Source organism: Puccinia triticina, chromosome 9A (assembly GCF_026914185.1).
Source record: "Puccinia triticina chromosome 9A, complete sequence".
NCBI classification, from domain to species: domain Eukaryota; kingdom Fungi; phylum Basidiomycota; class Pucciniomycetes; order Pucciniales; family Pucciniaceae; genus Puccinia; species Puccinia triticina.
In genome coordinates this window covers 148,040-175,016 of record NC_070566.1, presented here as the reverse complement: position 1 = coordinate 175,016, position 26,977 = coordinate 148,040, and the positions used below count along the sequence as shown (strand labels likewise).

At 45.1% G+C, this 26,977-nt stretch overlaps 3 protein-coding genes across 3 annotated transcripts; all 3 read left to right on the top strand.

Annotated features, from left to right (window-relative positions):
* Positions 1-1,238: 1,238 nt before the first annotated feature.
* On the top strand, positions 1,239-4,133 carry PtA15_9A20 (uncharacterized protein; the record flags this gene model as incomplete). The annotated part of the gene is made up of 2 exons (XM_053172395.1): positions 1,239-1,550; positions 3,750-4,133. The coding sequence occupies 2 exons, from the start codon at positions 1,239-1,241 to the stop codon at positions 4,131-4,133; spliced, it is 696 nt and encodes a 231-aa protein (XP_053023451.1).
* An 8,614-nt stretch (positions 4,134-12,747) lies between these two features.
* On the top strand, positions 12,748-13,550 carry PtA15_9A19 (uncharacterized protein; the record flags this gene model as incomplete). Its single annotated transcript, XM_053172383.1, has 2 exons — positions 12,748-13,230; positions 13,293-13,550. 2 exons carry the CDS (start codon positions 12,748-12,750, stop codon positions 13,548-13,550), a joined length of 741 nt encoding a protein of 246 aa, XP_053023450.1.
* A 291-nt stretch (positions 13,551-13,841) lies between these two features.
* On the top strand, positions 13,842-15,398 carry PtA15_9A18 (uncharacterized protein; the record flags this gene model as incomplete). Its single annotated transcript, XM_053172372.1, has 6 exons — positions 13,842-14,118; positions 14,195-14,325; positions 14,443-14,534; positions 14,604-15,003; positions 15,102-15,289; positions 15,362-15,398. 6 exons carry the CDS (start codon positions 13,842-13,844, stop codon positions 15,396-15,398), a joined length of 1,125 nt encoding a protein of 374 aa, XP_053023449.1.
* Between the last annotated feature and the right edge of the window lie 11,579 nt (positions 15,399-26,977).

The window sequence follows — 26,977 nt, the reverse complement described above, 5'->3', positions numbered from 1 at the left end:
TGACATGTGTGAAGCATAGAGACAGAGAAGAAAGAAACATGAGAAAGAAATATAAATATGACTATCTCAACACCCCCCCTTGCTGATACCATGGAACAGAAAAGAACACAAAAGATGTAAGAAAGAAAGAGAGGAAAAAAAAAAAAAAAAAAAAAAACAGAAAAGAAGAAGTGAGGAAGAAGAGAGAAAAGAGAGATAAAGGGAAAGGAATTGGGATAGGAAAGGAGAAAGGAAGATGAAGGGAGTAGGAGGAAAGAGAGAAGGGATAGGAAATCACAATGAGTGGGTTTTTCAGACAATACCAAACATTGAGCGGTGTTTTTCGAGGGCCACCCGTGGTAGAGGCTTAGTTAGCATTGAACTTAACACAAGTCCCTCACACCTACGCTCGGGGGGGCCCAAAGGGCCCGCCTCCCGAAGGGAGGGACTTGCATCCAAAGTCAGCTTACGAGGGGGAGAGCTACCAGCCAAATGGCTGGGAGGTGATCTCACCCCCTCAATTCATCACTAGCACTTCAAAATACATCCCGCCGCCGGCACCATTAGAAGCGCAAGATTCCAAGCACATTTAATCCAGCTTAAAATTCCCAAATAACTTCATCCCTTCGAATAAATCATTATGTCAATAAAATGCCACTGTAAACAATCCGACTTCTTCAAGCCCGGATATCCCAACGGATGTATCTGGTGTTATATACATAAAAAACAAATACATATTATCATTCTAGATTTTTTCTCTGTGTATGACTATGTATCTACAACAATACATGACAGAACTCAGCCAGCTCTGCTTCAGCGAGTTACAAGTGAAGGAATCGAAGAAGTGTGGTCATTTTCTATTAAGTACTTCACAGCAAACATCGTAGATTCTAGTCCTCAGACAGCTCTGCTTCAGCGGGTTGCAAGTGAAGGAATCCCAGAAACGTTGTGATTTTCTCGGCTCGGCTTCAGCGAGCTGCAAGTGAAGTGATCCAAGAAACATTGTGACTTTCTATTACTTCACAGAACACCGTAGATTCTTGTCCTGTGCATTGTCTAATGCAAGTTTCCCCTTCTAACGATTCACTGGTGTATGATTTGATTCCCTCTTCCCTTGCAGGCACCTTGACAATATATACATAAGCTGCTGTGCCATCTCTGTCTCAGGCACTAGGACCAAATAAACATTCTAAGATTACCTTATCTTTTCTTAACAATAAGATCAATCGCACCACTTCAGTCTTCATCCATCACCAAATATGAACTTTGAAACGGCAGCTGATGACCCCGCAATTTTACTAGACACCCAACGTGCTAACGCGGCTCCTCGCCTCACCGAAGCAGAAAGAGTTCTTTTCATCTGTGGCAACCTTCAAAAAATGAACATGACTCCAAAGCAGTTCCTCGTGTCATTCCTCACTGAAGAGGATCCTGCGCTTGCTTTTCGCCGACGTTTTTGGGGCACCGCAACCGGTTGGGCTTCTACCCAGGAGATGCTTAACGCAATTAAGGATGAATGCACCCGGACTCAATATGGAGCAGCTCAATGGAGGCAGTGGATTCAACACGAAGTGAGTAACTGATTAAAATCATCAATCCTACTTGGTATTGAAAGCAGATGCTAATTTTTGATTGATTGACTTTGTGAAATAGGCAATTGAAATCCTGAATGTCCAACAACCACCAAGGGGTAATTTTCCGAATGGTTCATTCCATAGCACGCGCACCATTGAACCCACTTTCTTTGGAGAAGATGCAGCCCAAAGTCGCGAACAGTCACTCACTAGGGACCACATGCCCTTTCTGTTCAACATCCTTCTGGCCACATTGGATCCCAATGCGGATGAGCCTGCCAAAGAGATCCCAGACCAAGCTGAAGAACCTGAAAACATTAATCCCGATTCCGAAGAGGAGAACATACTGCACTCGGAGGAAGTGGGCTACGAAGGTACCTCTAGCGTTCGTATTCGGAAGGAAAAGGTATGCTTTCCCTTTCAGGAAATAAATGGAATCCTTAGAAGATGGCTAAATACATGACTTTTTTTGTGAATACGCAGATGGCCTCAACCATCTGCTCCATGGTTGCTTTTGGAAGGAATTGTCGAGTTAATGGCTTACAGCTATTTAACAGTGTACGCTTCATAGCGGGTGGCGTCTCGGAAAGGATTAACGACTACTTGCACCTCATCGGGTTGACTTCCTCCCAACAAAAAGCTTTGAGGGCTCTGAGACGGCTGTCAGACACGGCGGCGCGTGACCTTAGAAATGCTATGGCTATTGAGGAAGGAAGGCCACTACGACCAGGGATTTGTATTGACAATCTTGATATGGAGGAGCATATTCATACTAACTCTGTCGGCCATCGATCTATGATGTTTCACGGTACATGGGGCTATATCCTCCATCCCAACCCTGCGCTGCTCCAGTCACTTGATCATTCCGAACTTACTCTTGCCTCGTACTACAAAGCTCTCAGTAAAATTCCGAAATTGGAGATTGTCCCGCGAATGTTTCTGCCAACTCACCAGGACGACCTGCACTTCGAAGCCGTGTTGAAAAGCCAGATAGCTCGTGTAATGATCCGTTATATTGCTGAACCCTCCAACAAGAAATCCTCGATTCCCTTAAATCCCCCACCAATCGATCTGATTGATTGCTCTGCGCCTTGAATCCAGATGCTCAAGCTCATGGACGCATCTGACAATTCAGCGGAAGGAATTGGTCAGGTTATCGATAGCATAATAGGACAAACTGGTCTCTCTCCTGAAGATTTCTGCTCGCAACTACAACTGATGGATGGCGACCTCGGTACATGTCAGAATCTCAACTCTCTTTGGGCCCTAAGGACACCTAGCTCTCATGCGGATCACAGCTTGCTCAACCTCTGCATGCAACTTGGCTCGTCTCACACATTGTGGAATATATCTCAAACGATTTTTGAGATGCATTTTGGCGATCCCAGCAAGACGAATGACTTAGGAGCCTGGCATTATTTACATGCCCTTGGCGTACCATCTGAGAAGGCTATACCTAAGAAAGACTTCAACTCAATGATGAAAAACATTGAGAAGGTACATGAGGCTTCTATTGTTTACTGTCTTCGGTATGTTTAATCTAATTGCATTGAGACCGTCCAGTCGGAGGCACTGAATTTTTCTACTTGTTTCAGGGTCATAATGAAGACCGAACGCGATCCAGTCCCCGATGAGCTACCAAAAATCCGATCTAATCAATGGAACATGGTAGTAGAAGAATGCTACGATCGATTTTTCTCACCAGCGGCTCATTGATCCGTCTCTAAAGAAGATTTGCCCAAATTACATTCTCTGATGCAAAGGTTGCACGACTTTGGGACTGTTGTTGAGGCCAACCGAGCCATGAAGGCGGGTGACATTGGACGACTCATGAATATGTGGAAGATATGGTCTGTTATGTCGCAAGCCCTTCCTGGCCTCGTAAACTATCGATCCTATTTGCCTCGCATGGTTCTCCTCCTCACTGAGGTGTTGCCACCCGCACTCCGAAAATACATACTTCACAGTATGCTGTTCTCCCCTACTGGCCGGCCCGATCACTTTGTAGCCAAAGATTATTATCTTGAGTTGCAGAACTATTTGCTGAAGTTTTTATATAACCGAAGTGGGATTGGTACGCAAGTCACCCGGTTGCAAGAGATGTTCTCTTTGAACATGCCGATAGTAAGTTGTTGACCTCTGTCCCACTCATCATGTCAAAGTATGTTGAATTGTTTTTGCCAAATGTGATTTCAGCTCCGCTCAGCATTCCACAGCTTAAAGACCAAAGGAGGCTATAAGGTCATTTACCAATCGCACAAAAACCACATCCAAGCAAGGTCGCTCGAAATGTTCCTTCAGATGGCGCGGAACTATGATATTCTTGATCAGTTCCCTGGCTCGACCGACTACACTATTCCCGATTGTGAAGATACACTTGTTGTTGGATTAAATAAGCTCAAGTCTGAGATTGCGGAGAAGGGTGAATTGTCTCGCTTCAAACTACATTTCATGTGGGGCACTTTACCGGGTGAAATTAACAACAGCTTAGTACAAGAACATGCAACTACTCTTGATGATGAATTACAAGAAGAAGAAGATAACTCCTCCGATACCCCCGGTTCACCAATGGAAATGTGATATCAACTACTTCGCCATTGTTCTATTGTCATCCAACTTCCCCCCCTGTCCCACTTGCAACCCTATCGCCTGTTCCTCCAATGTTTCACTTGATGATTTGTCCAAAATTGTTCCAATGCCAGCGACTGACCCTGGATCCCCAGCCCCCAAATTTCGCGCCGAATCCACCTCCGCAGCCGCCAGGTGCCTATCGTCCTCAGAAACAGATACTCCGCTACCCAATCCTGCCACATTTTGTGACTTTGCTGCTGCTAGGTCTCTGGCTCGCTTGTTTGCCCGGTATCGAGTGTTGGCCTCCTTTTTCTTTTGTTTCCTCATCTCCTTGGTTTGTTGTCCCTGTGGTTTTCCTAGGTCCTTGGCCAAAGGCATTGTTCCAGCAGGTTCGGTTGCTGAAGCCAGTAGAAGTCTAGATCGTCGGTTTGCACGATATCGAGCACCAGCTTCCCTTTTCTTTTGTTTCTTGATCTCCTCGGCTTCTTCTCTCAATTTCCTTTGATAATCCAATTGCTCGTGATACAAAGGATCATTGTGAAAATCTTGAATTAAACCCATTAAGAAATCAAGCTGTCCATCAATTGTTTCGCCACCAATGATTTTGTTGAGTTTAATTGTGTCTGGAATGTCAGACAAGTTTGTAACTATGGCTTGGGCTTCCTTGTTGCTGAAAAGGTCTGCAGCTGATAAACATCCCAATATTCCCATCTTATCCTCATGAAACTTGCTGAACATGTAAATCATGTGTTGTTTGTACTCGTCCATGGTTCCCAAATCACTTCCAGCTGTGTCCTTTTGGGTTGTCCGAGTATATTTTCTCTTCTTGACAGTGTCAGTAATTGCAAAATCCAAGCAATCGTTGATTGCATCATCAAAATTACTTTTATTTAACTTGTGCAAATTATTTATCAACTTTTCGCCGGATTCAACCATGCAATTGGAGCAACGACAATCCGGAAACCGTGCTTCTTTCTGTCGGTTGAGTTCTGCTATGTAGTTAGGGTCGTCCTTTGATAGTGGGATGTACCCGTGCAAGTTGTCCATGTTGTACAAAGCAACCCTCAGACAGATCGGTGTTATTGCAAGCGCATCCATACGGTCATCGTCCGACTGCTTGGTGGGGTTATTGAAATCGGCTATACTATTTTTTCCTCCCTTGCGCTTTGATTCCACAAAGAGGATAGCCAGTCCATCCTTTCCATCCCTCCCGCATCTGTGTTCGAATGGAAGGTTAGTTAATAGTGTTTTTGCAATTTGGAAAGTGAACAACGTCACAATTTGGCTTACCTCCCTATCATCTGACATATATTTGCGGGGTCGCCTCTTCCCATGTGGATTACACTCCTCACCCGCTTCCAATTTTGGCCCAGCCCAAGCGCCATGGTTGATGAGATTATTGGAAACTTCTCTTCAGAGTAACTTTGGATAACTTCTTCCTTGTCTTTGTCTCCTGTGCATGAGTGGAACCTCCTCGAAAAAGAATTACACGGATCTAAGCAGGCCCCAGGTGTTCCTCGCGCTATATCCAACACCTCCAAAAAAGTGAGTGTCCGTGCTCGGGTTCCACTGTAAATCAGTGTAGGTATCATGTCTTTGTCTGGGGTCTCGTCTCTCAGCGCAAAAACGTCCAATAGGTCAAGATTTGATTTCAAAGATTTCGACATAGTGATGCGGATGATACGAATTTTGGGCCGAGTCAACTCGCCTCGAATTATGTTGATCAGCTTGGTTGTCAACTTCATGCTTCTCAAAATAGAATCAACAGCAATCGGCCGGCATGTTGCAGAAAGCAAAAGGATTGGAGCTTTGTTTTGGCACTGTAGATGTATGCCTATTTTACCATAACATGGACGGAATATTGAAAAATCTTGATGCCGTATAATTATGGAAAATGACTTCTTTCCATGCGAGCTTTCAACCAGTCCCCATACATAGATCATATGGGCTTCATCGACAACAACAAGGCCCAGACGTCGTTGAAACTCCGAACTGAAGTAAACCGAATCCCACATTTTGTTGTTCATGAAAATCTCAGGACTGAGGTACACAAAATTGTACACTCCGGACTTGATCTCCTTGGCGACCTGCTTATTGAAGGTAAGCTTTGTCAGATTGATCACGGTAAAATTAGACTTCTTCTTCTCTTCCACCTGGTTGTTGCCCAAAGCATCCAGTGGGTTTAGTACCAAAACAACTGGGCTGGCGGAGGAGGGTAAAAGATTAAAATAAATCTTGGAGATCCTTGATTTTCCGAATCCTGTGCCGGCCAACAGGAAGGTGTTTTGTCCTTGTACCAGGCTGGCTACTGCCTTGATCTGAAGTTGCTTTGCCTCTTGACCGCCGTAAAATCTCTTTGCTTGAGTGGCAATTTCCATCTCCAAGGATTTGCCTTTCTTCTCAGAGACCTTTTTCAGGACATGGATACCAGTAGTTGAACTATCCGCGCTCAGTGACTGTTTGGGTTTTTTTGATGACTTTCTCGGGCTAGATGATGATGACTTGAGCGGTGATTTTGCTGAGTTGATCGGGCTTTTGGATGACCTTGTAGGAAGTTTGGAGGGAGTTGTCGAACTTTTCTTTCTTATCGCCATTATTTTCTCAAACAGTTCTTGTGTTGTTTGCAAAGGACTTTCAACGCTTGGAGGACTGATTATTTACTGTGATCTCAGGCATGAAACAGATCCATTTTTCACCATTCCGTCTAACAATCATGATGAATTGATGATCAGATACTAGTTTGTATGTATTTAACATCAGCACCTGGATGCAGCGAGTCAAAAAACCGTGAGAGGGTTTATGGTCCGATGATCCGAACAGTTCCCCACCTGTCAAGCTTTACTTCGCAAAAGGAAGGAACAAGACCAACTGCAAATCGCAAGCGACCTGCTATTTTGCACCTTTTTTTTCCAAAAAACAGGGAAAATGTGCCTAAGAAGCAAAGCTACAACTTTGCCGAATCAGAATTGTTCTGAAGGTCTTTGCTTTTGCTCAAATGATCCTTGAGCTTAAGAATGGTGAAAATTTCACCATTTTCTCAAATTGCTCAGGCGACGCGGGCGACTTTGGAGGTAAGCCTCTCCTACGGAGAGTCCCTTCGGGACCCCCGTTTGAGAGGCTTTGTTAAGCTCGAGTTAGCATATCTGCCAACATCTCCTTCGTTGAGACATGAAGGAGTGTGATGTTGCCCTGTTGTACGCACTTGCGAATGAAGTGATACCGTGCGTGAATGTGTTTTGTTCTGGCGTGGTGGGCGGGATTCTTGGCAAGAGCTTCAGCGCCTTTGTTGTCAACGTGTAGAGGGATAGCCGTATCTGGGCAGAGACAAAGCTCGGTGAGGAGATGTTGAAGCCATAAGCCCTCCTTGCATGAGTCAGAGAGGGCCTTATATTCAGCTTCTGTGCTGGATAAGGACACTGTTGCCTGCTTGCGGGACTTCCAGGAGATGCACTACAGGGATGGATGAATTTGCGATGTTGTATATTGATCAATATACACTACCAAGATGGATCAATTTGCAATGTTGTATATTGATCAATATAGCGTATATTGATCAATTTATATTGATCATTTTTTTTATTCCTCTTGATACCTTTTTCTGTGTTGCATGGCTCCTTAATAGTCTTCTATAATCTCTCTCCTTCCCCCTGTGTTAGCTTCAAGCCACATGAATTTTTTTTTTTTTTTTTTGCCTGATAACATTCATAAATTTCTACATACACCATTTGATTCTTCATGAAAAAAAGACATTGCAAGTTTTAGGATTAATCCAGGGTGACTGAGGGGTCTCAAAGTTTTTTTCTTTTTCTTTTTTACTTCAACAATTGATGTTATCAGAAGTCTCCAAATCTACTTTTTTTCAAAAAAGGAAAAACATTGACCCCTGACCTCTCTCATGATACCATCCTGCAAACATTGTTAATTTGGTTGGTTGAACTTCCTGAAGATATTGCACATCATACTTGAGGTGCTACATGCATAGAAGGCCTTTTTGAAATTAGTTTACCATGGTTTAGCATATTTTTGTTGGGTTCTTTGTTTTATCTACTTTTGTTTTCACCCACAGATTAATGAGGAATATTTCAACATAAAATTTCATCCAGAAATTGTTCTGCATATAAAACCCAGAAATATTGTGTTTTGGGACACATGCATTATGCAGCAGCTACAATCTGATCAGTTGCCAAATATCACTACTTTTGTAGTTTCTTGGTGTTTCTGCCACTATATCTCGTCACAGTGTGGGAATTCTTCTGCCATATGGTAATCAAAATGTTTAAATGCCCCCAAACATTCTTCGTGTACCTTTACTCACCACAAAACCGCCAAATGTAGCAGCTACAGTCTGATCAGTTCACAAATATCACTACTTTGGTAGTTTCTTGGTGTTTCTGCCACTGTATCTCATCCCAGTGTTGGAATCCTTCTGCCATATGGTTACCAAAATGTTTACAGGCCCCCAAGGATTCATTATGGACCTTAAGTCACCACAAGAACGCCAAACGTAGCAGCTACAGTCTGATCAGTTCCCAAATATCACTACTTTGGTAGTTTCTTGGTGTTTCTGCCACTATATCTCATCCCAGTGTGGGAATGCTTCTGCCACATGGTTACCAAAATGTTGAGAGGCCCCAAAAGTTTCATTATGTACCTTTACTGACCACAAAACCCCCAAATGTAGCAGCTACAGTCTGATCTGTTCACAAATATCCCTACTTTGGTAGTTTCTTGGTGTTTCTGCCACTATATCTCATCCAAGCATGGGAATACTTCTGCCATATGGTTACCAAAATGTTTACAGGCCCCCAAAGATTCATTATGTACCTGTGATGACCACAAAACCTCCAAATGTAGCAGCTACAGTCTGATCAGTTCCCATATATAACAACTTTGGTAGTTTCTTGGTGTTTCTGCCAGTATATCTCATACCAGCGTAGGAATCCTTCTGCCATATGGTTACCAAAATCTTTGCAGGCCCCAAAGATTCAATATGTACCTTTAGTCACCACAAAACCCCCAAATGTAGCAGCTACAGTCTGATCAGTTCCCAAATATCACTACTTTGGTAGTTTCTTGGTGTTTCAGCCACTATATCTCATCCCAGCATGGGAATCCTTCTGCTGTATGGTTAGCAAAATGTTGCCAGGCCCCCAAGGATTCATTATGGAGCTTAAGTCACCACAAGGCCCCCAAATTTAGCAGCTACAGTCTGATCAGTTCCCAAACATCACTACTTTGGTAGTTTGTTGGTGTTTCTGCCACTATATCTCATCCCAGCGTGGGAATCCTTCTGCCATATGGTTACCAAAATGTTAACGGGCCCCCAAGGATTCATTATGGACCTTAAGTCAACACAAGACCCCCAAATATAGCAGCTACAGTCTGATCAGTTCCCAAATATCACTACTTTGGTAGTTTCTTGGTGTTTCTGCCACTGTATTTCATCCCAGCGTGGGAATCCTTCTGACATATGGTTACCAAAATGTTGACAGACCCCCAAAGATTCATTAGGTACTTTAGTCACCACAAAACCCTGAAACGTAGCAGCTACAGTCTGATCAGTTCCCAAATATCATTACTTTGGTAGTTTCTTGGTGTTTCTGCCACTAAATCTCATCCCAGTGTGGGAATCCTTCTGCCATATGGTTACCAAAATGTTGGCAGACCCCCAAAGGTTCATTAGGTACCTTTGCCGACCATAAAACCCCCATATGTAGCAGCTACAGTCTGATCAGTTTCCAAATATCACTACTTTGGCAGTTTCTGGGTGTTTCTGCCACTATATCTCATCCCAGCGTGGGAATTCTTCTGCAATATGGTTACCAAAATGTTTAAAAGCCCCCAAAGTTTCATTATGTACCTTTGCTGACCACCAAACCCCCAAATGTAGCAGCTACAGTCTGATCAGTTCCCAAAATCACTACTTTGGTAGTTTCTTGGTGTTTCTGCCACTATATCTCATCCCAGCGTGGGAATCCTTCTGCCATATGGTTACCAAAATGTTTACGGGCCCCCAAGGATTCATTATGGACCTTATGTCACCACAAGACCCCCAAATGTAGCAGCTACAGTCTGATCAGTTCCCAAATATCCTCACTTTGGTAGTTTCTTGGTGTTTCAGCGACTATATCCCATCCCAGCGTGGGAATCCTTCTGCAATATGGTTACCAAAATGTTAAGAGGCCCCAAAGGTTTCATTATGTACCTTTACTGACCACAAAACCCCCAAATTTAGGGGCTACAGTCTGATCTGTTCCCAAATATCACTACTTTGGTAGTTTCTTGGTGTTTCTGCCACTATATCTCATCCCAGCATGGTAATCCTTCTGCCATATGGTTACCAAAATGTTTCGAAGCCCCCAAAGTTTCATTATGTACATTTTCTGACCACAAAACCCCCAAATGTTGTAGCTAAAGTCTGATCAGTTCCCAAATATCACTACTTTGGTAGTTTCTTGGTGTTTCTGCCACTATTTCTCATCCCAGCATGGGAATACTTCTCCCATATGGTTACAAAAAGGTACATAATGAATCCTTGGGGGCTTGTTAACATTTTGGTCACCATATGGCAGAATTATTCCCACACTGGGATGAGATATAGTGGCAGAAACGCCAGGAAACTACCAAAGTAGTCATATTTGCGAACTGATCAGACTGTAGCTGCTACATTTGGGGGTTTTGTGGTGACTAAAGATACATAATTAATTATTGGGGGCCTGTCAAAATTTTGATGACCATATGGCAGAGGGATTCCCACGCTGGGATGAGATATAGTGGCAGAAACACCAAGAAACTACCAAAGTAGTGATTTTAGGAACTGATCAGACTGTAGCTGCTACATTTGGGGGTTTTGTGGTCAGTCAAGGTACATAATGAATCTTTGGGGGCTTTCTAACATTGTGGTAAACACATGGCAGGATTATTCCTAAGCTGGGATGGGATATAGTGGCAGAAACACCAAGAAATACCAAAGTAGTGATAGTTGGGAACCGATCAGACAGTAGCTGCTAAATTTGGGGGTTTTGTGGTCAGTAAAGGTACATGATGAATCTTTGGGGCCTCTAAACATTTTGGTGACAATATGGCAGAAGTATTCCCACGCTGGGATGAGATATAGTGGCAGAAACATCAAGAAACTACCAAAGTAGTGATATTTGGGAATTGATCAGACTGTAGCTGCCACATTTGGAGTTTTTGTCAGTAAAGGTTTATGATGAATCTTTAGGGCCTCTAAGCATTTTGGTAACCATATGGCAGAAGGATTCCCAGGCTGGGTAGAGATATAGTGGCAGAAACACCAAGAAACTACCAAAGTAGTGATATTTGGGAACTGATCAGACTTTAGCTGCTACATTTGGAGGTTTGTGGTCAGTAGAGGTGCATGATTAATCTTTTTGGGCTTTTAAACATTTTGGTAACCATATGGCAGAAGGATTTCCACGCTGGGATGAGATAAAGTGGCAGAAACACCAAGAAACTACCAAAGTAATGATATTTGGGAACTGATCAGACTGTAGCTGCTACATTTGGGGGTCTTGTGGTGACTCAAGGTCCATAGTGAATCCTTGGGGGCTCGTAAACATCTTGGTAACCATATGGCAGAAGGATTCCCACGCTGGGATGAGATACAGTGGCAGAAACACCCAGAAACTGCCAAAGTAGTGATATTTGGAAACTGATCAGACTGTAGCTGATACTTTTGGGGGTTTTGTGGTCAGTAAAGGTACATAATGAACTTTTGGCCGCTTTTAAACATTTTGGTAACCATATGGCAGAAGAATTCCCACGCTGGGATGAGATATAGTGTCAGAAAAACCAAGAAGCTACCAAAGTAGTGCTATTTGGAAACTGATCAGACTGTAGGTGCTACATTTGGGGGTTTTGTGGACAGCAAAGGTACATTATGAAACTTTGTGTGCTTGTCAACATTTTGGTACCAATATTAAGGAAAAATTCCCAGGCTGGGATGAGATATAGTTGCAGAAACACCAAGAAACAACCAAAGTAGTGCTATTTGGCAACTGATCAGATTATAGCTGCTGCATAATGGATGTCACCCCAAATATATTATTCCTTGGTTGTATATGCAGAAAAATTCCCCAATGAAACTTTCTGAGGAAATACTCCTCATCAATCTGTGGTTGATAACAAAAGTAGATAAAAAAAAGAACCTGACAAAAATATGCTAAACCATGGTAAACTAATTCCAAAAAGGCCTTCTACACGCCGGGGGTACTTCCTGGCAAGCGAGATTGTGGATAAGACGCGTGACACCGGTTCCGTGAAAACCGCGTGGAATTCACTGCGCCCCACGTCGCCATCACCACCCCGTCAAAAATGGGTGGTGACGATGTGATATCCAGTCGGCTCCACCCTCCTGGGATCTCCTCGTGATAGAATCACGGTGAAGCCGACAACTGCGTAAAACAGTGCATCCTTGTGGTTCCTACAGATGGGGAATCCACGGCCGTTGCTTGGATGCCCGGTGGAGCCGATGGGAACAATTCCATGGCGTTTGTGGGTTCCACGTCGAACCTTTTGAGCCGTGAGAGGCAAGACTTGTGTTTGTTCTTAAGTCCCTCTTAAGTCCCACAACAACCAGCAGCCCTCCCACTCAAAGATCATGTGTCATCCTGCAGACCCAGCCACCATCACCACCCCCGCTTTGACCAGATCGACCAATGGAAAGATATCAATCGGTACCGAATACGAACTGTTCGTCAGGGTCCAGAAAAACGGCCAATCCGATACGAAGATGATGCGGATGTCGTCAAAGGGTCGGGTCGTCCCCATGGAGCTAAACCTCGACAAGCTGGACTTTTCCCTGCTCAAAACCCTGGTAATCCAGCACCTAGGAAACATCAACGTGCGGATTTATCCAATTGAGATCATTGCCGCGCAAGCAGACCGGGCATCTGCCCTTGAGTGGTTGTACATCATACTGGAGCCGGGCGAGTTTGACCGGGACACATCAACATTGGCCAAGGATAATGGCTCGTTTAAATCGTTTGTCAATGCCGCGCACAAGTCCTCTAAAGATGCGGAGATCTCCTTGATCCTCAACATGGAAAAGGACAATCTTGCCACTGTGACTGTGGTAGTTAGTGTATGTCAGATCCGGTTGAATGCTGCAAATTTTTGTCTCTGCTCATCGTGTGCTTCACACAGGATTCGCCCCGCGAGCCTGCCGGCGGCGCCGCGGTCTCCTTCAACTTGAACGCCAAATCAAACAAACGTGCGAGCGCCGACCATTCTGCCAATCGTCCTCCACCTCCGAAGAGGCAGAATCCTGGGCTCCGGCCCCTTGAACTCACAGCTTGCCTTTTCACTCCTCCTTTCTCCATGTCTCAATTTCTGTTGTTCATCCGGGGATACTCACTGAATCGAAATTTCATCGCTGGACGACATTTTCAAGCATCGGTGTAAGTCATACCATTTGCTAATTGTAATCACAGTAAGGCTCTTTGAAAAAAGTCAGAAGGGTTAACATATCTAACTTGCTACTTCAAAAACCTTAAACCTACGATATTTGTTTCTTCTTACAACCTGCGCCATTTTCTAGAAGCCTGAGGTCTCTAGCTAATAATATCCACATAGCAGGTTTGGTTTGTAAGTACTTCATTCTTGCCAACTACAAAGAGTTTGCCGCATAGCTCGAGCTCACCTCACAGCCCTCACCAGCAGAAGTAAAAGAAACTGGAAGAAACAGAGTCCGCCATGCGAATAGGAAATACGACACATGCAACTAGGGTTGACCTCCTCACAAGCGCCACGCCAGCAGATCCTTTCTCCCCGATATCGGCCGCTATAACTTATCAGTTTACTCGGCCTTTGTCCAAGACGACAATAGCCCTCTTGGCCACTTTCCTTGTCTTCCATGCGTTAATTGCGCTGTTCAGTCTGGTCATCTTGCTCTTGCCTTACGTTGGTCAGAAGAAGCGGTCTCATTGGATCTTTAGGACGGCTTTCATCCCAAACCGGCCGGGAGAACCAGGCAAGCAAGAAGTTTCAAGCTGATCATCGAGAACGTGGATGGATGCTCACAACAGTCGGATGATCTGTGCCTCAAGTTTGCAAGACTCCTCTTTACCTGATCAATACCGGTTTCTTCATGTGTATCGTGCAACTGTTGGGTTCTCTCAGCACTATCTTGTTCATATGCCTTCAAATCAATCCAAGTCGTTTGTTGGATTACCAAGTTGTTTGTTGGATTATGCCTTACACGCTCAGCCCCTGATTGCGTGAGTTTCAAATTCCATCTTGCCTTAGTTGGGGAGTTCTTCAATCTCTTCAATCATCCGTGTTTTTTTTCTGATAGATGATCATTGGCTGTCCGTTCTTCAGCTTAGGTCTGATGTACCTCTTTGAACATCTTGCGTATTGGATAATGGCACACTGCTTTTTGGCACTGTTAGTCCCCTTGAATTGTTGCAAGATACTCCCAATTGTCACGCTAACAAGCAGCGTTCTACATCACAGCTCCTACAGCGCCTGTGAAACTTCTGGGTGGACCTCCAAAGGGCTGATCAACTGGGCTCCACCGCCAGTCTTGGTGAACGTGATATTTTCTTGCCTTCCAATTTGCTTTATTGTTGCAATCACTGCTGCAATTGCACGTGCAGCTATAGGTTATGGTATCATTCTAGAACAGACAAGAAAGACACTCGACTTTCTCAGCCAAGGCACATCAGTTTGGAATCAGCTACAAGATTCATCTCGCTCTGCGGAGCAAAAAGCCCTGCTTGTGTCCCACCTCGCGCGAATCCAAGGGGAGCTAAAAAGTTCAACCAAAGAATCTGTGACCAATCTGAATAGTACGATGCGTTATCACCACAAGACTCAAATTTTGTACTTGGTTTGCATCTGCGTGACTTGTCTGGTAAGCCTTTTTGTTCAAAAATCAAATCCAAGTACATTGGATGTTGAGGGCTTCACTGATGCTGATTGTTGGGGCTATACCACTTACCGGAACCTTAGGTTTTCATATTGTCCTTTTGGAAATTGACTCAAAAGTTGGTACTACAGGGCCAGAATTCAGTCTTCCATCCAAACGGTTCTGCCCAACTAGACAGTTTGCACAAATACCCCACCTCCCAAAAAGAAGCGAAAGCGCCATTTGGTACCACTGGTCGAATCTACTTGGGTGCTCTGCTATTGCCAACTTTGTGAGTAAGCAAGTCAATGCATCCCAAGCAACCGATCCGCATTTTTCGGCTTCTTTGTCCGATACACTACAGCTACATAGATCCATTCGCTGAATCGGCAATTATCTAATTATCATGTTTTCATGTTTTCTTTTTTTCCTTTTTTTCCTTTTTATGTTGTTTGTTTTCTTATCATTCCTTGTCCCAGTTCTCCTCCATGTCCCCCATGCAATGCAGTGCGTGGTACCCAGGCGGTACCACATTCTGCTGCAGATATAACCCGCGGATTTGATCCGCTCCGCGCAAGGCTAACCGAGCCACTGCACCCCCCAAAGGTGAATGCGACGGACCGGTGAGCCACGTGGAGACCACCGCTCGAGGTGTCGCTGCCTCGTGGGCTCGACCAACCCGTCGTGATCACGGGTTTTCCTCGGTGGAATCGCCGTTGGTGGTGTGGTGGGGCCGGCGTGGACCCGACCATCCCGTCGGTGCCACAAGAAATCCACGGGGAATCCATGGAGAGCCAAAAGCCCACGTGGATTCCTCGCCGTGCCCAGTTGGTGGAGACCCCGTGAACGTGTGGACCAACAGCCGCTGGTCCAACCTCGCGCGCGGCTACCACGTGGAGTCCTCGTGGATTCTGCGTGATTTCCCCGTGGATGGACTCCCCGGGTGTAGTATGCATGTAGTACTCCAAGTATGCTATGCAATATCTTCAAGAAGTTCAACCAACCAAGTTAAGAATGAGTGCAGGATAGTATCATGAGAGAGGTCAGGGGTCAATGTTTTTCCTTTTTTGGAAAAAAGTAGATTTGGAGACTTCTGATAACATCAATTGTTGATGTAAAAAAAATAAAAAATAAAATTTGAGACCCCTCAGCTACCCTGGATTAATCCTAAAACTTGCATTTTCAGGAAGAATTGAATGGTGTATGTAGAAATTCATGAATTTTATCAGGCAAAAAACAAAAAAGATTCCTGTGGCTTGAAGCTAACACAGGGGGAAGGAGAGAGATTATAGAAGAGTATTAAGGAGACATGGAACACAGACAAAGGTATCAACAGGAATAATAAAAAATTGATCAATATAAATTGATCAATATACGCTATATTGATCAATATCCGACATCGCATATTCATCCATCTTGGTAGTGATGGCCCCGCAACCAACGCGGTAGGTGTACGCCGACGTAGAGTGTTGATCATCTCGGTCTTTGGCCCAGTCGGAGTCCGAGTATCCCGACAGGACAAGCTCACCTCCGAGGCGGAGGCGGAGATCCTTTGTTGTTACAAGGTAGTTGAGGATTTGAAGGCCGGCATGCCAATGAGCGGCTGACGGATCCCAGAGATATTGGGACAAACGATTAACCGCAAACGAAATATTTGGTCTGGTGCATTGAGAGACCCAGAGAAGGGACCCAATTAATTGAGGGTAGGCCCAATTAATTGAGGGTAGGGTCCCGGAGAGGGCGGTTCAGAGATAGATCGATGTTTGATATTCTTGAAGTTGATATCGGTAGGAGTTGAGACCGATGTGTGTTTGCCGTCCAAGAATCTGTTGCAAACTTCATTGATGTAGTGAGATTGATTTAGAAAGATATGTTTGTTTGGAATGTTACGAGTTATTTTGAGAGAAAGAAAGTGGCTGAGCTCCTCGTAAGCTCCAATCTTAAAACGTTTACCCACCTCCGTAATGATAGAATCAACCAAGGTTGGCTTGCCAACAATGGCTAGATCGTCAACATGAGTTGTCAGTGCCCCCACAAGAGTTCCGGAGTTCAGCTTGAAATACAGATTTGGGTCGTATTTCAAGTTAGTGAGACCAAGGTCAAGAAGAGCTTTGTGGAGTTTGATATTCCACTGGCGAGGGGACTGTTTCAAACCATAGAGGGACCGATTGACCTCACAAACCCAGTTGGGGTGCTGAGGATCCTTGAATCCAGGGGGTTGCTCCATGAAGACGGGCTTGTCTAGGTGTCCGTTGAGTAAAGCGGTTTTAAAGTCTACCTGCCGTCCTTTCCAGCCCCGCGTTGCTAGTAATGAGAAGATCAGTCGGAGTGTTTCCAGTCTTAGCGTTGGCAAGAATACCTCATTGTAATCAAGGCCTTGTATTTGAGAATAGCCCATGGCCACCAGACGGGCCTTGAGCTTTTGGATGGTGTGGTCAGGGTGACGCTTAATTTTAAAGACCCACTTTGATTTAATTATGCGTCTCTTTTCTGGCCAAGGGACAAGCCTCCAGGTCTGCATCCCGAGAAGAGAGGCAAATTCCTCTTCCGCTGCTTTAAGCCAACGGTGCTTGTTTGGCGACTTCAGAAGTTGCCGCCAAGTCTTTGGGGTATTGACGTCGGAATCCACTGTTGCATTCTTGGCCCAGTTGCTGTAGCAGTCAGGAGCCTTGCGGTCTCTCCCTGACCGGCGGCAAGGAGGCGTGGACGGTACAGGCGGGGGAGGAGTAGGAGATTTCGGCAGCAGGGTAGGAGATTTTGACGGGGAACTGTTCGGCAACGGGGCTGGAGACTCGGGAGAGCAAGGAGATGACGAAGGAAGAGGGGGAAGGGGGGGGAGAGAGATTATTGACAGATCAGGAGTCGACGGCAGCGTAGGGGAGATCACCGGAGGGCTGTAGGTCAAATCCGAATCCGAACAAAATGGCGACGGGTCACGCGGGGCGTTCCCAGGGGCATGTATAGATGCTGTGAGTCGTCGATCGAAGCGGGGTCAAAGATGAACCTGTAATGGGGGAAGGTGTGGCGTTGGTATACGAGGAGGTGGGAGAGAATCTTGTTGGGACAAAGGGACAGAAAGGGGGGGAGGCGGAACCGTTGGTGAGGTACTGGCAGGGGCTGGATCATCTTGGGGAGGAGCTGGTGGAACAGACTCCCATGACTGTTGGGGCCAATCAATTTCCACTGTCTGAGGGGCTGGGGAAAAGTTCAGTTTGCACCCGTAGGGGAACAATGAATCATCAAAGATGACATCCCTTGATTTTATGATGGACCGTTTCTCCAAGTCCCACAACCGGTACCCGTTTCCGTCGGATAGGTATGACAGGAGAATTGACGCACAACCTTTCCTGTCTAGCTTCTTGCGGTTTGCTTCTGGGACTTTATACCAGACTAAGCATCCAAATGGGTGAACAGATTTGACGTCAACCGGCTTTTCCTTTAGGATTGAGACCGGTGGTTTGAAGCCTACGGGGTTTTGACAAGGAAAGGAGTTGTAAGAGAACATGAAGTGCCGGATTGCATCAACCCAGAAGGATTTAGGGAGGTTAGCGGTCAGCAGGGAAGATCAGACCAGATTGCTTATTGTTTGATTGGTTCGCTCGGCCACTCCATTTAGCTCTGGGGAATGAGGAGGGCCTGGTTTGTGTTTGATACCCGCCTGGGATAGGTAAGACGAGAATTCAATTGAAATGTACTCGCCCCCGTTGTCCGTTCTCAAGGATAGAATTTTGTGGCAACCGTCTTTCTCAAAGAGTGCACGAAATATTTTGAAACAAGCGAAGGAATCGCTCTTGTATTTCATGGGGTAGATAGAAAGAGATTTGGAACAGTCATCCACAAAAGTTATGAAATATCAATATCCCTCCCTTGAGACTGTCTCGTAAGACCCAACATCGGAGTGGATGATTTTGCCAGGGATAGAGGAACAATGAGAAGCTCAAGATTTGAAAGCCTTGCGAGGCATTTTTGATTGAACACAGACAGGGCAGCGTTGGACCTTGATTTTGTTCATCACAGTCGGTGTGATGTCGTGGATTTTTAGGAAAGCTTTCAGAGCTTTAACGCCGATGTGGGAGAAGCGAAGATGGTAGGCCATAAGAGAATGGTCCGAGGGCTTTGGGGAGAGGGATAGAGTGGAATTGGAGCTTACAGGCTCCGAGGGGAGATAATACAGGTTCCCTTGGCGGTACCTGCGCCCCGCAAGGTCCCCATGAACTTGAGCGGATTGGGTGGTGAGGAAATCGCACAACGATTTCGTGAAAACTACCGTGAATCCTTTGTCGCACATGGCGGCGACAGACAGGAGCGGCTCGTGGAGAGTTGGAACCACCAGGGATTTAACAGATTTTCCGCCGGTGAGAGGGAGTTTGAGAGATCCCTTGTGAGATGCCTCGACGGCAGAATGATCCGCAAGGCGAACAGGAGTTCGATTGGGTTTCGGGGAGATCAATATCCGTAATATTTGGTGACATCGACATCGAGCAGCCGGAGTCAATGTTGATATCCTCCCCTCGCGGGAGGTCGGAGGGGATGGAGAGAGAAACCACCGCATTGCCGGCCGTTACCTCAATCTCGGACCCGGAATAGTCTGAGTCACCGTCCTCTTCATATTTGTGATGGGATTGGCCTAAGGTTGCAGCCGAGGTTCTGCCCGCTCGCGCCGCAGGTTTGGTGGATGGTGGGGCTTTTTCCTGTTGGCTGGCCTCCCAACGCGCTTTCTGGGCCGCTTTGTGGTCGGCAATGAGTTTCCTTGTGTTGTTGCACGAGTTGAGATCGTGCGAGTCACTGTTGCACAAGGGACATTGGCGGGGCTTCTTGGTGGTGTTGTTTCGGGGGCCATTGGAAGAGGTAGATGTGGGCGCCGGTTTGGCAGAGTGCACCTTGGTTGAGGAGACCAAAATGATGTCGCCTTGGGACTCACGGCGAATAGCCTTGTTTTTCAGGGCGGAGATGATAGTCTCCGTTGTAGGGACTCCAAAGGGAATGGATGAGTGGTAATCGAAGTTCCGTTGAGGGGGAGATAAGTTGTGAATAAGATGAAAGCCTATTACAACTTACGGGTGGTTTGAAAGACCTGCCCCTCTGATGGTACTATGCAAATAACCAAGAGTCTTGTAATCAATATTTAAATGGTGTGGCTGATTCCAAAGATAGCTCTTACTTTTGTATAGTAATCTCTATCTGACCTAGATCACTTGCATCAATAGTTGTGGTGAATCTTTTGTAACTTGGTTTAACGTGGTGGGTGAGATAAAGTTTGATTTATGTTGTAAAATTTGTGATGTTAAATTGCTGACACTATGTTGTTGTAATAATCTGCTACAAAGTAAATATATATATATATGGGTTGGATGTTGGTTGTTGGTTCTACTACTGTTCTTAACACACACTAAAGTTCTCTACACTAATCCACTACTAATAACCACAATAAACAGACCTTCCTAGGCTGCTACAAACTAGAAACTAACCACAGTGACCAACCTCTCTAGGCTGATCCTAACTAAACTAACTAACCACTTGTGACCAAACCTCTGTAGGCTGATCCTAACTAAACTAACTAACCACTTGTGACCAAACCTCTGTAGGCTGATGGGGAAAAAAGAAAATTATAGTGGGGAGAGGCCCTCCTTTTATGCTGGAGGATGAGGGATTTCTGCTGCAGAAAGCTCCTTGTGAGGGATTTCTGCTGCAGGGGTTCTCACCTACACAGCCTTTCTACACAGCCACAAATACAAACAACACAGCTTTGCTGTGCTAGATACACTTTAAATCTACAGCCAAACATCTATGATATACAAACTAACAAACAAATACACAGCCTTCAGCAGTAGATTCCTGTGAAGGCTGGACCAGATACACCCTATCTCCACCTCCAAACAACGCAGCCTCCTGATAGATACCTTCTAAATCCACCTCCAAACAACACAGCCTCCTAATAGATACCTTCTAACTCCACCTCCAAACAACACAGCCTCCTGATAGAATCTTCCCTGAACAAACAAATACAAAGACTCCAGCCAAAGATGCTGTTCAGCCTGTGTTAGATACCTTCTAACTCCACCTCCAAACAACACAGCCTCCTGATAGAATCTTCCCTGAGCAAACAAATACAAAGACTCCAGCCAAAGATGCTGTGCAGCCTGTGTTAGATACCTTCTAACTCCACCTCCAAAACAAACACAGCCTCCTGATAGAATCTTCCTTGAGCAAGCAGATGTATAGATTGCCACTATCCGTGACCATTCTGGATTCTGGGGGTCTTGGCCTCTCCTCCTCTTCCTCCTGTTCCTTCCTCCCTTCCTTCTTCCTTTGCGCTCCTTCCTTCCGTTCCTGGTTGAGACTATTCCTTACTACAAATCCTTCTTTGGTTTGTATGTGCCTTGACTGTTGATGTGATAATATCTCCTCCTCTTGTATGATGACTGTACTGTCTCCACCCTCTGTTGTATCCTTTTTGGCATTGACACAGGCACAGAACACCACATCCCCCCCCAACTTAATGCTGTCCACAGCATTACTGTGGCAATGCCAAAAAAATATCCTTCCTTGTAGTGCTAAACTTTGAAAAATTTGAAGAAAGACTAGTCCTCCTGTTCTTCTGTATTGCTAATCTCCTCCTCTTCTTCTGTATCCTGATATTCTTCGCCCTTTTCCAAGCTTTTACCCCTTGGATAAAACCTCTTGATGTGACTTGCTGCATATCTCCGAGTCAGTATTGTTCCATCCAATTCTGACAAAACGTATGGTCCTTCGTGTATCTGTCTAACCACCTTATATGGCCCATGCCACTTACTCGCAAACAACTTTCCCCATTGTGTTTCCAGGGCCTTATTATAAACAAGAACCAAATCTCCTGAACTTAGTGGTTCCCTTAGTCGATGTGCCAATTGTTTATCCCAATATCGCACGGAAACTTCCCGTGATTTCTTCATCTTGTTGTAGGCTTCCTCTATTTTATCCTCCCTTGCTTCCAGCTGTTCCGCGCGTGCTTCGAGAAGCTCTGCTGTTGTCCGGACCCTGTCCCAATCCACTGTAAGAAAGCTTCCTAATTCACGATCAATAGGTAAAATTGCTACCTGCCCAAATTGTAACTCATAAGGTGAGTACCCAGTGGTACGTTTAGTTGATATCCGATCTGCAAAAGTCACTAATGGCAAGAAATCCTTCCACTTACGCCCGTCCTCCCCACACATCTTTGTCAAAGCATCTTTTATTTCCTTATGTCCTCTTTCTACCATTCCTTGCGCTTCCGGATAGTATGGCGTGATGGTTCTGAGTTTGGTGCCAACTTTCTTCATTGCTGACTGCAGCTCCTTTTTGAATTCCGCCCCCCCATCTACAGTTACCTCCTTTGGAACCCCGTATCGATATATCCATTCTGTTGTAAACCATTCGGCAATCTTGCTTGACTTTAGACTTGTCAACCCTACTGTTTCTGCCCATCCCGAAAAATCATCCCTAGCCACAACTAAATATTTCCACTTCCCAGCCTTGATGTGCACCGCGTCCATACTGACCCGTTTGAAAAGAGTAGTTGTACATGTTGCCTTTCCCGTCTCCTTTTGAAGTATTTGACTCCGCCTCTGGCAGCTTTCACAGGATTGAACCCATTGCCTGATGCTTTTCTTCATTCCTTCCCACCAATACCTTAGTCTAATCCGCCTGTATGTTTCGCCCATTCCTCGGTGCCCTAAATCCTCATGTAGCGCCTTCATTATCTTTTCCTGTACCTTTGGGTCAGTGACGATCAGTTGACTATAGGGGTTGTTTCGTTTCTTTAGTTGTCCATTCTCAACAAAATAGTTGGGCGAACGCCTCTTAAGTTTCTGAAATTCCATGTCAGAAGATCCTGCTGGTCTCTTCAAGGTCCCCAGATATTCCTTCATGCGTTGCCAGAATCCTGTCAATATGTTTTCAATCTCCTCATTCGTATTTTCTGCAGCCCCAACAACCTTTGTTCCAAACCCTGGATGAGGTTTTACCCAGTTTTCTTTGTCATTGAACTCCTTTAGAACTTCATCCTTGTCTACTTCACGCCTTGATAGACCGTCAGGCATGGTGAAGCTTTTGCCTGGTTTGTGTTGAAGATCGAATGAGAATAATTGAATAAACGCCACCCACCGTGTCATGGGTGCATCCGGTAGACTAGGAGAATTTATCATCTGGATTAGTGCTTTGGCGTCCACTTGTAATTCGAAATGTTGTCCCCAAAGTGTTGTTTGAAGTTTCTTCAGGATTTTTGCCACTCCGCACAGTTCCAGCTTGGATTGCGCATAGTCAGCCTCTGTGCGTGTGAACCCTACTGACTCGTAAGATACTGGTCTAGCCAAGCCTTCCTTATCTTCTTGCATAAGTACAGCTCCTGCAGCAATAAAACTTGAGTCTACTGCCAATATGATTTTTCCTGCCGCACTACCATAGTCAAGTTTTATTAACACAATTTCTTCCCCCACAATTCTTTTTAGATCCTGAAATGCCGTTTCACATGCTTCGTCCCACCTGAATTCCACATCTAATCTTGTCAACCGCCGTAAAGGTGCCGCAATTGTTGAGAAATCCTTAATGAACATTCTGACATAGACGCAAAGCCCCAGGAAGCTGCGCACGTCTTTTTTGCTCCTTAGAGGTGGCCAACTCTGTACCTTGTTAATTTTCTTGGCTGAAATGGTCCTACCTTGATTTGAAACTACATGTCCTACTATATCCAATGCTGGCACACAACAAGCAAATTTTTCCCCTGAGATTGTCAAGCCGGCCTCTTCTATTCGAAATAGAATACGCTCTAGAGTGATTGCATATTCCCAGATGAACTTTCGTATTTTAGGATTTTCCGTCAATGGGGCCCCACCGTAATCCGTTCGAGGTCCTTTGATTCCTCCATCATCAATAAATATGCCCACGTTTTCTGGAAGTTCTGGTTGCAAAATCCATGTCATTTGTGCTTGATAAACTGCTACTGAATTGGTTGCTCCCTGTGGTAACCGGGTAAGCTGAAGCCGTCCTAAAGGTGTTTCAAATGTAGTTAGAGGCCTTGAAGCTGGGTCCAATTCCCGTTCGTCATACCCTCCCATAATATCTCCCAATCCATAACATGCTCTCCCAGCAAATGACTCAACAAATTCTTCAATCTTTGGTGGTAATCCAGCGTCCTTAATTGTAACCTTATTGAGCTTCTGTAAATCATGCACTATTCTTAGCTTCCCGTTTGATTTAGTAACACAGAAAACTGGGCTAGAGTAACTTGACGTCGATTGTTCATAGAGCCCCGTCCGAATTCTTTGCCTTACTAACTCAATAAAATCTCCTATAATTGCTTTTGGGATAGGAATGGGCCATTGCTGCCAGGGTTCGTGAGGAATGACCGGAATCTTATAGGGCTGCCCATATTCATGCTTGAGTATCCCTCTTTCTTCTTCTTTAAATGCTATTGCTCTTTCCCGTATTACGATGACATGTTTTAGTAGTTGCAATTCCTCATCTTGAAGCCATCCCGGGGGTCCAAAGTTGACGGATTCAAGTCTTTTTGCCGTAATTCTTGCTGTCTCTCTAAATACCGGTGGAAATGGAGTGAGAGGTGTTTTGTAGGGGTCTCTTGATAAAGCAGGTCGTCCAAGTGGGGAATTCAGGTCTTGTGGCATTGGCTGATTCACCGGTCTAATTTTTTTTTCCACACCTTTGTATTTGGCTGCACTAATTCTTCTCTCCATCTTGCCTGCAAGCCTAAAAAATGTTAGCTACCCTTCTGCTTAATTCTGTAAAAAAAAATGAGGTCAGTTAATTTGATTTTTGATCTGCTTAAATAATCTGTAAATAAAGTTTTAATCAGCTGTTAAACCAGTTCACTTGAGCGCATATTCTTTCCTTCTTATATCTGTACTTAACTTCATGAATTTATTGATGTTACCCACCCTAACCCTCGGCACACAAACCTAATTGCTGCCTACACGTCACATTTTTCTTTATTCTTTTATTATTACTTTTTTTTTTATTTTATTCATTTATTTTATATATATATATATACTTGCCTCTGTCCTAGCCTATCAGTCTAATCCATCGCCTCGGCGCCAGGTAACAGTGCGCAGGCGCAGCGCGGCGTTGCTCCGGGGCTCGAACCACTGATACTCGATCCCCGAGCCTTCTGCCCTCCGGGGTCCCGCACTGCCTCTTTTGATCCGTCTGCTTACCCTTTGATCCGACTTTTTTTTTTGAATGATCCGGTCCTACTATTCGCCGCCGCCCAGCTTCTCCTCTTCTCCGATCGGCGATATATATGTAATTATGGAAATAAAACCGACCAATTCATTGATCCTTGGCTCCACCACACCAGTGAAGCCTCGACTGCGAAGGCGCCAAATGCCGCTCGATGCCGTGCCAAAAGCCACCAGATCTGATTCAAATATCTTCGTCACACTCGCTATTGTGCCGTTCTTTTGAATTTCAAGGGTAAAGTCATCCATGCAACCTTCTTCGCGCCATACTTATTCCGACTTGCAATATTCTCTTCTTTAGTTTAGTAGAAACATCATGTCTCCTTGTCCTCCCCCATGGATTCCGAGTCGACAGCATACTTCCTCCTTATCCATAGTGGGTCCATTTGTTTTCTTTTTCCCCTGCCCTCGAGTAGACCCTCCTCAGCTGCAAGACTCCTCCTCAAACAATAAGTAGCTTACGCGCTGCTTCGCCTGTACCTTGATCTTATTCAGCTGTTTTCCAACCATGAGCAATTCGCGCCAGCCATCCGCTAGACCTCATGATAACGCAGCTCGCCGTCCCCCCGTAAGCTTTGTGCTTAACCCAAAAACCAGAGATGTTCTGTATTCACTAAAAACCGTTACTTTCTTTTTATTACCTTTATTTATGCAACTTAATGATGGGCCAGCCTATTGTGACTAATCGGGTTCCTGAGGTTGGCCCGGATGCTGATCCTCCTCCTCCCTACTCGGCGTCGGCCGTCCCTTCGAGACCTAGTCTCCAAGCTACCCCACGCGTTCGTTCGGGCTCGGTCGCCACCCCAGGCACTCGGCGTTGGCCTCCGACTCCTGCTTTTGCCATGCAATCACCCCCAGCCCCTCATCCTTACTGGGCTACTGCCCCGATCGCTCGTCGATCCTCTCAGCTAGCTAATCGTCCTCGTCGTGACAATGCTCCTCCTTTCAATACTGGTCGTCTTCCACCTACACCGACCCGAGGTGTTATGCCGCAAGTACAGCATGACTTCGGTTTTATACAGCATAACTTTGGATTTAACAGCGCTTTTGGTCCTACCCCCATGGTCACCGATCCTCCTACCCGTCCTGATCCTCCCGCCCGAACCAATGCACAATACAGTGCTGCCTTCTTGATCGCTAACTTCTCGGGTTTTCTCACCTCCCTCAACCTATTGCTTGCGTCCTTCCCGCCTAACCATCCGGATGCTGTACACCATCAAACGCTGCGCAAGGACGCTCGACTCCTAGAGGCCTGGTTCTCTTCTCACCGCAAAAATTTGTAAGCTCCTTTTTCCTTTTGCTGACCTTAATTAAGCCTTATCTGATCTGCAATCTGCCCTGCCTAGCCCTGACCATAATCTTTCTTCTTAGGGAGGAACTTTACGCTGTTCCTAATCCTGACTCCCAACCTTTCCTTGTGTATCGCTTCCTCCTATCCTGCATACTTCGCCTTGATAGAATTGAAACTACCCACACTGGTTATGACCCAACTGCTCCTGCTCCTTAGATTCCCTTTTCTTCCCTGTTTTACAATGCTCAAAACATAAAAAAATCAATAGATAAATATCATCATAAAGAACCAAAAAAAATCACTCTGTTTTATTGTTACCTTACTTTATTTTATTTTTCTTACAGATAGGCCTACATGAGAAAGAAACAAATTGTGCTTAGACTACCTTAGCCTACCTACTGTTCCTTTTTTTTTTTTTATTAGAAAAAAGCTACTGTACACAGAAAACTCTTCCCAGCACTGAATGAAACAATTGGTCCAA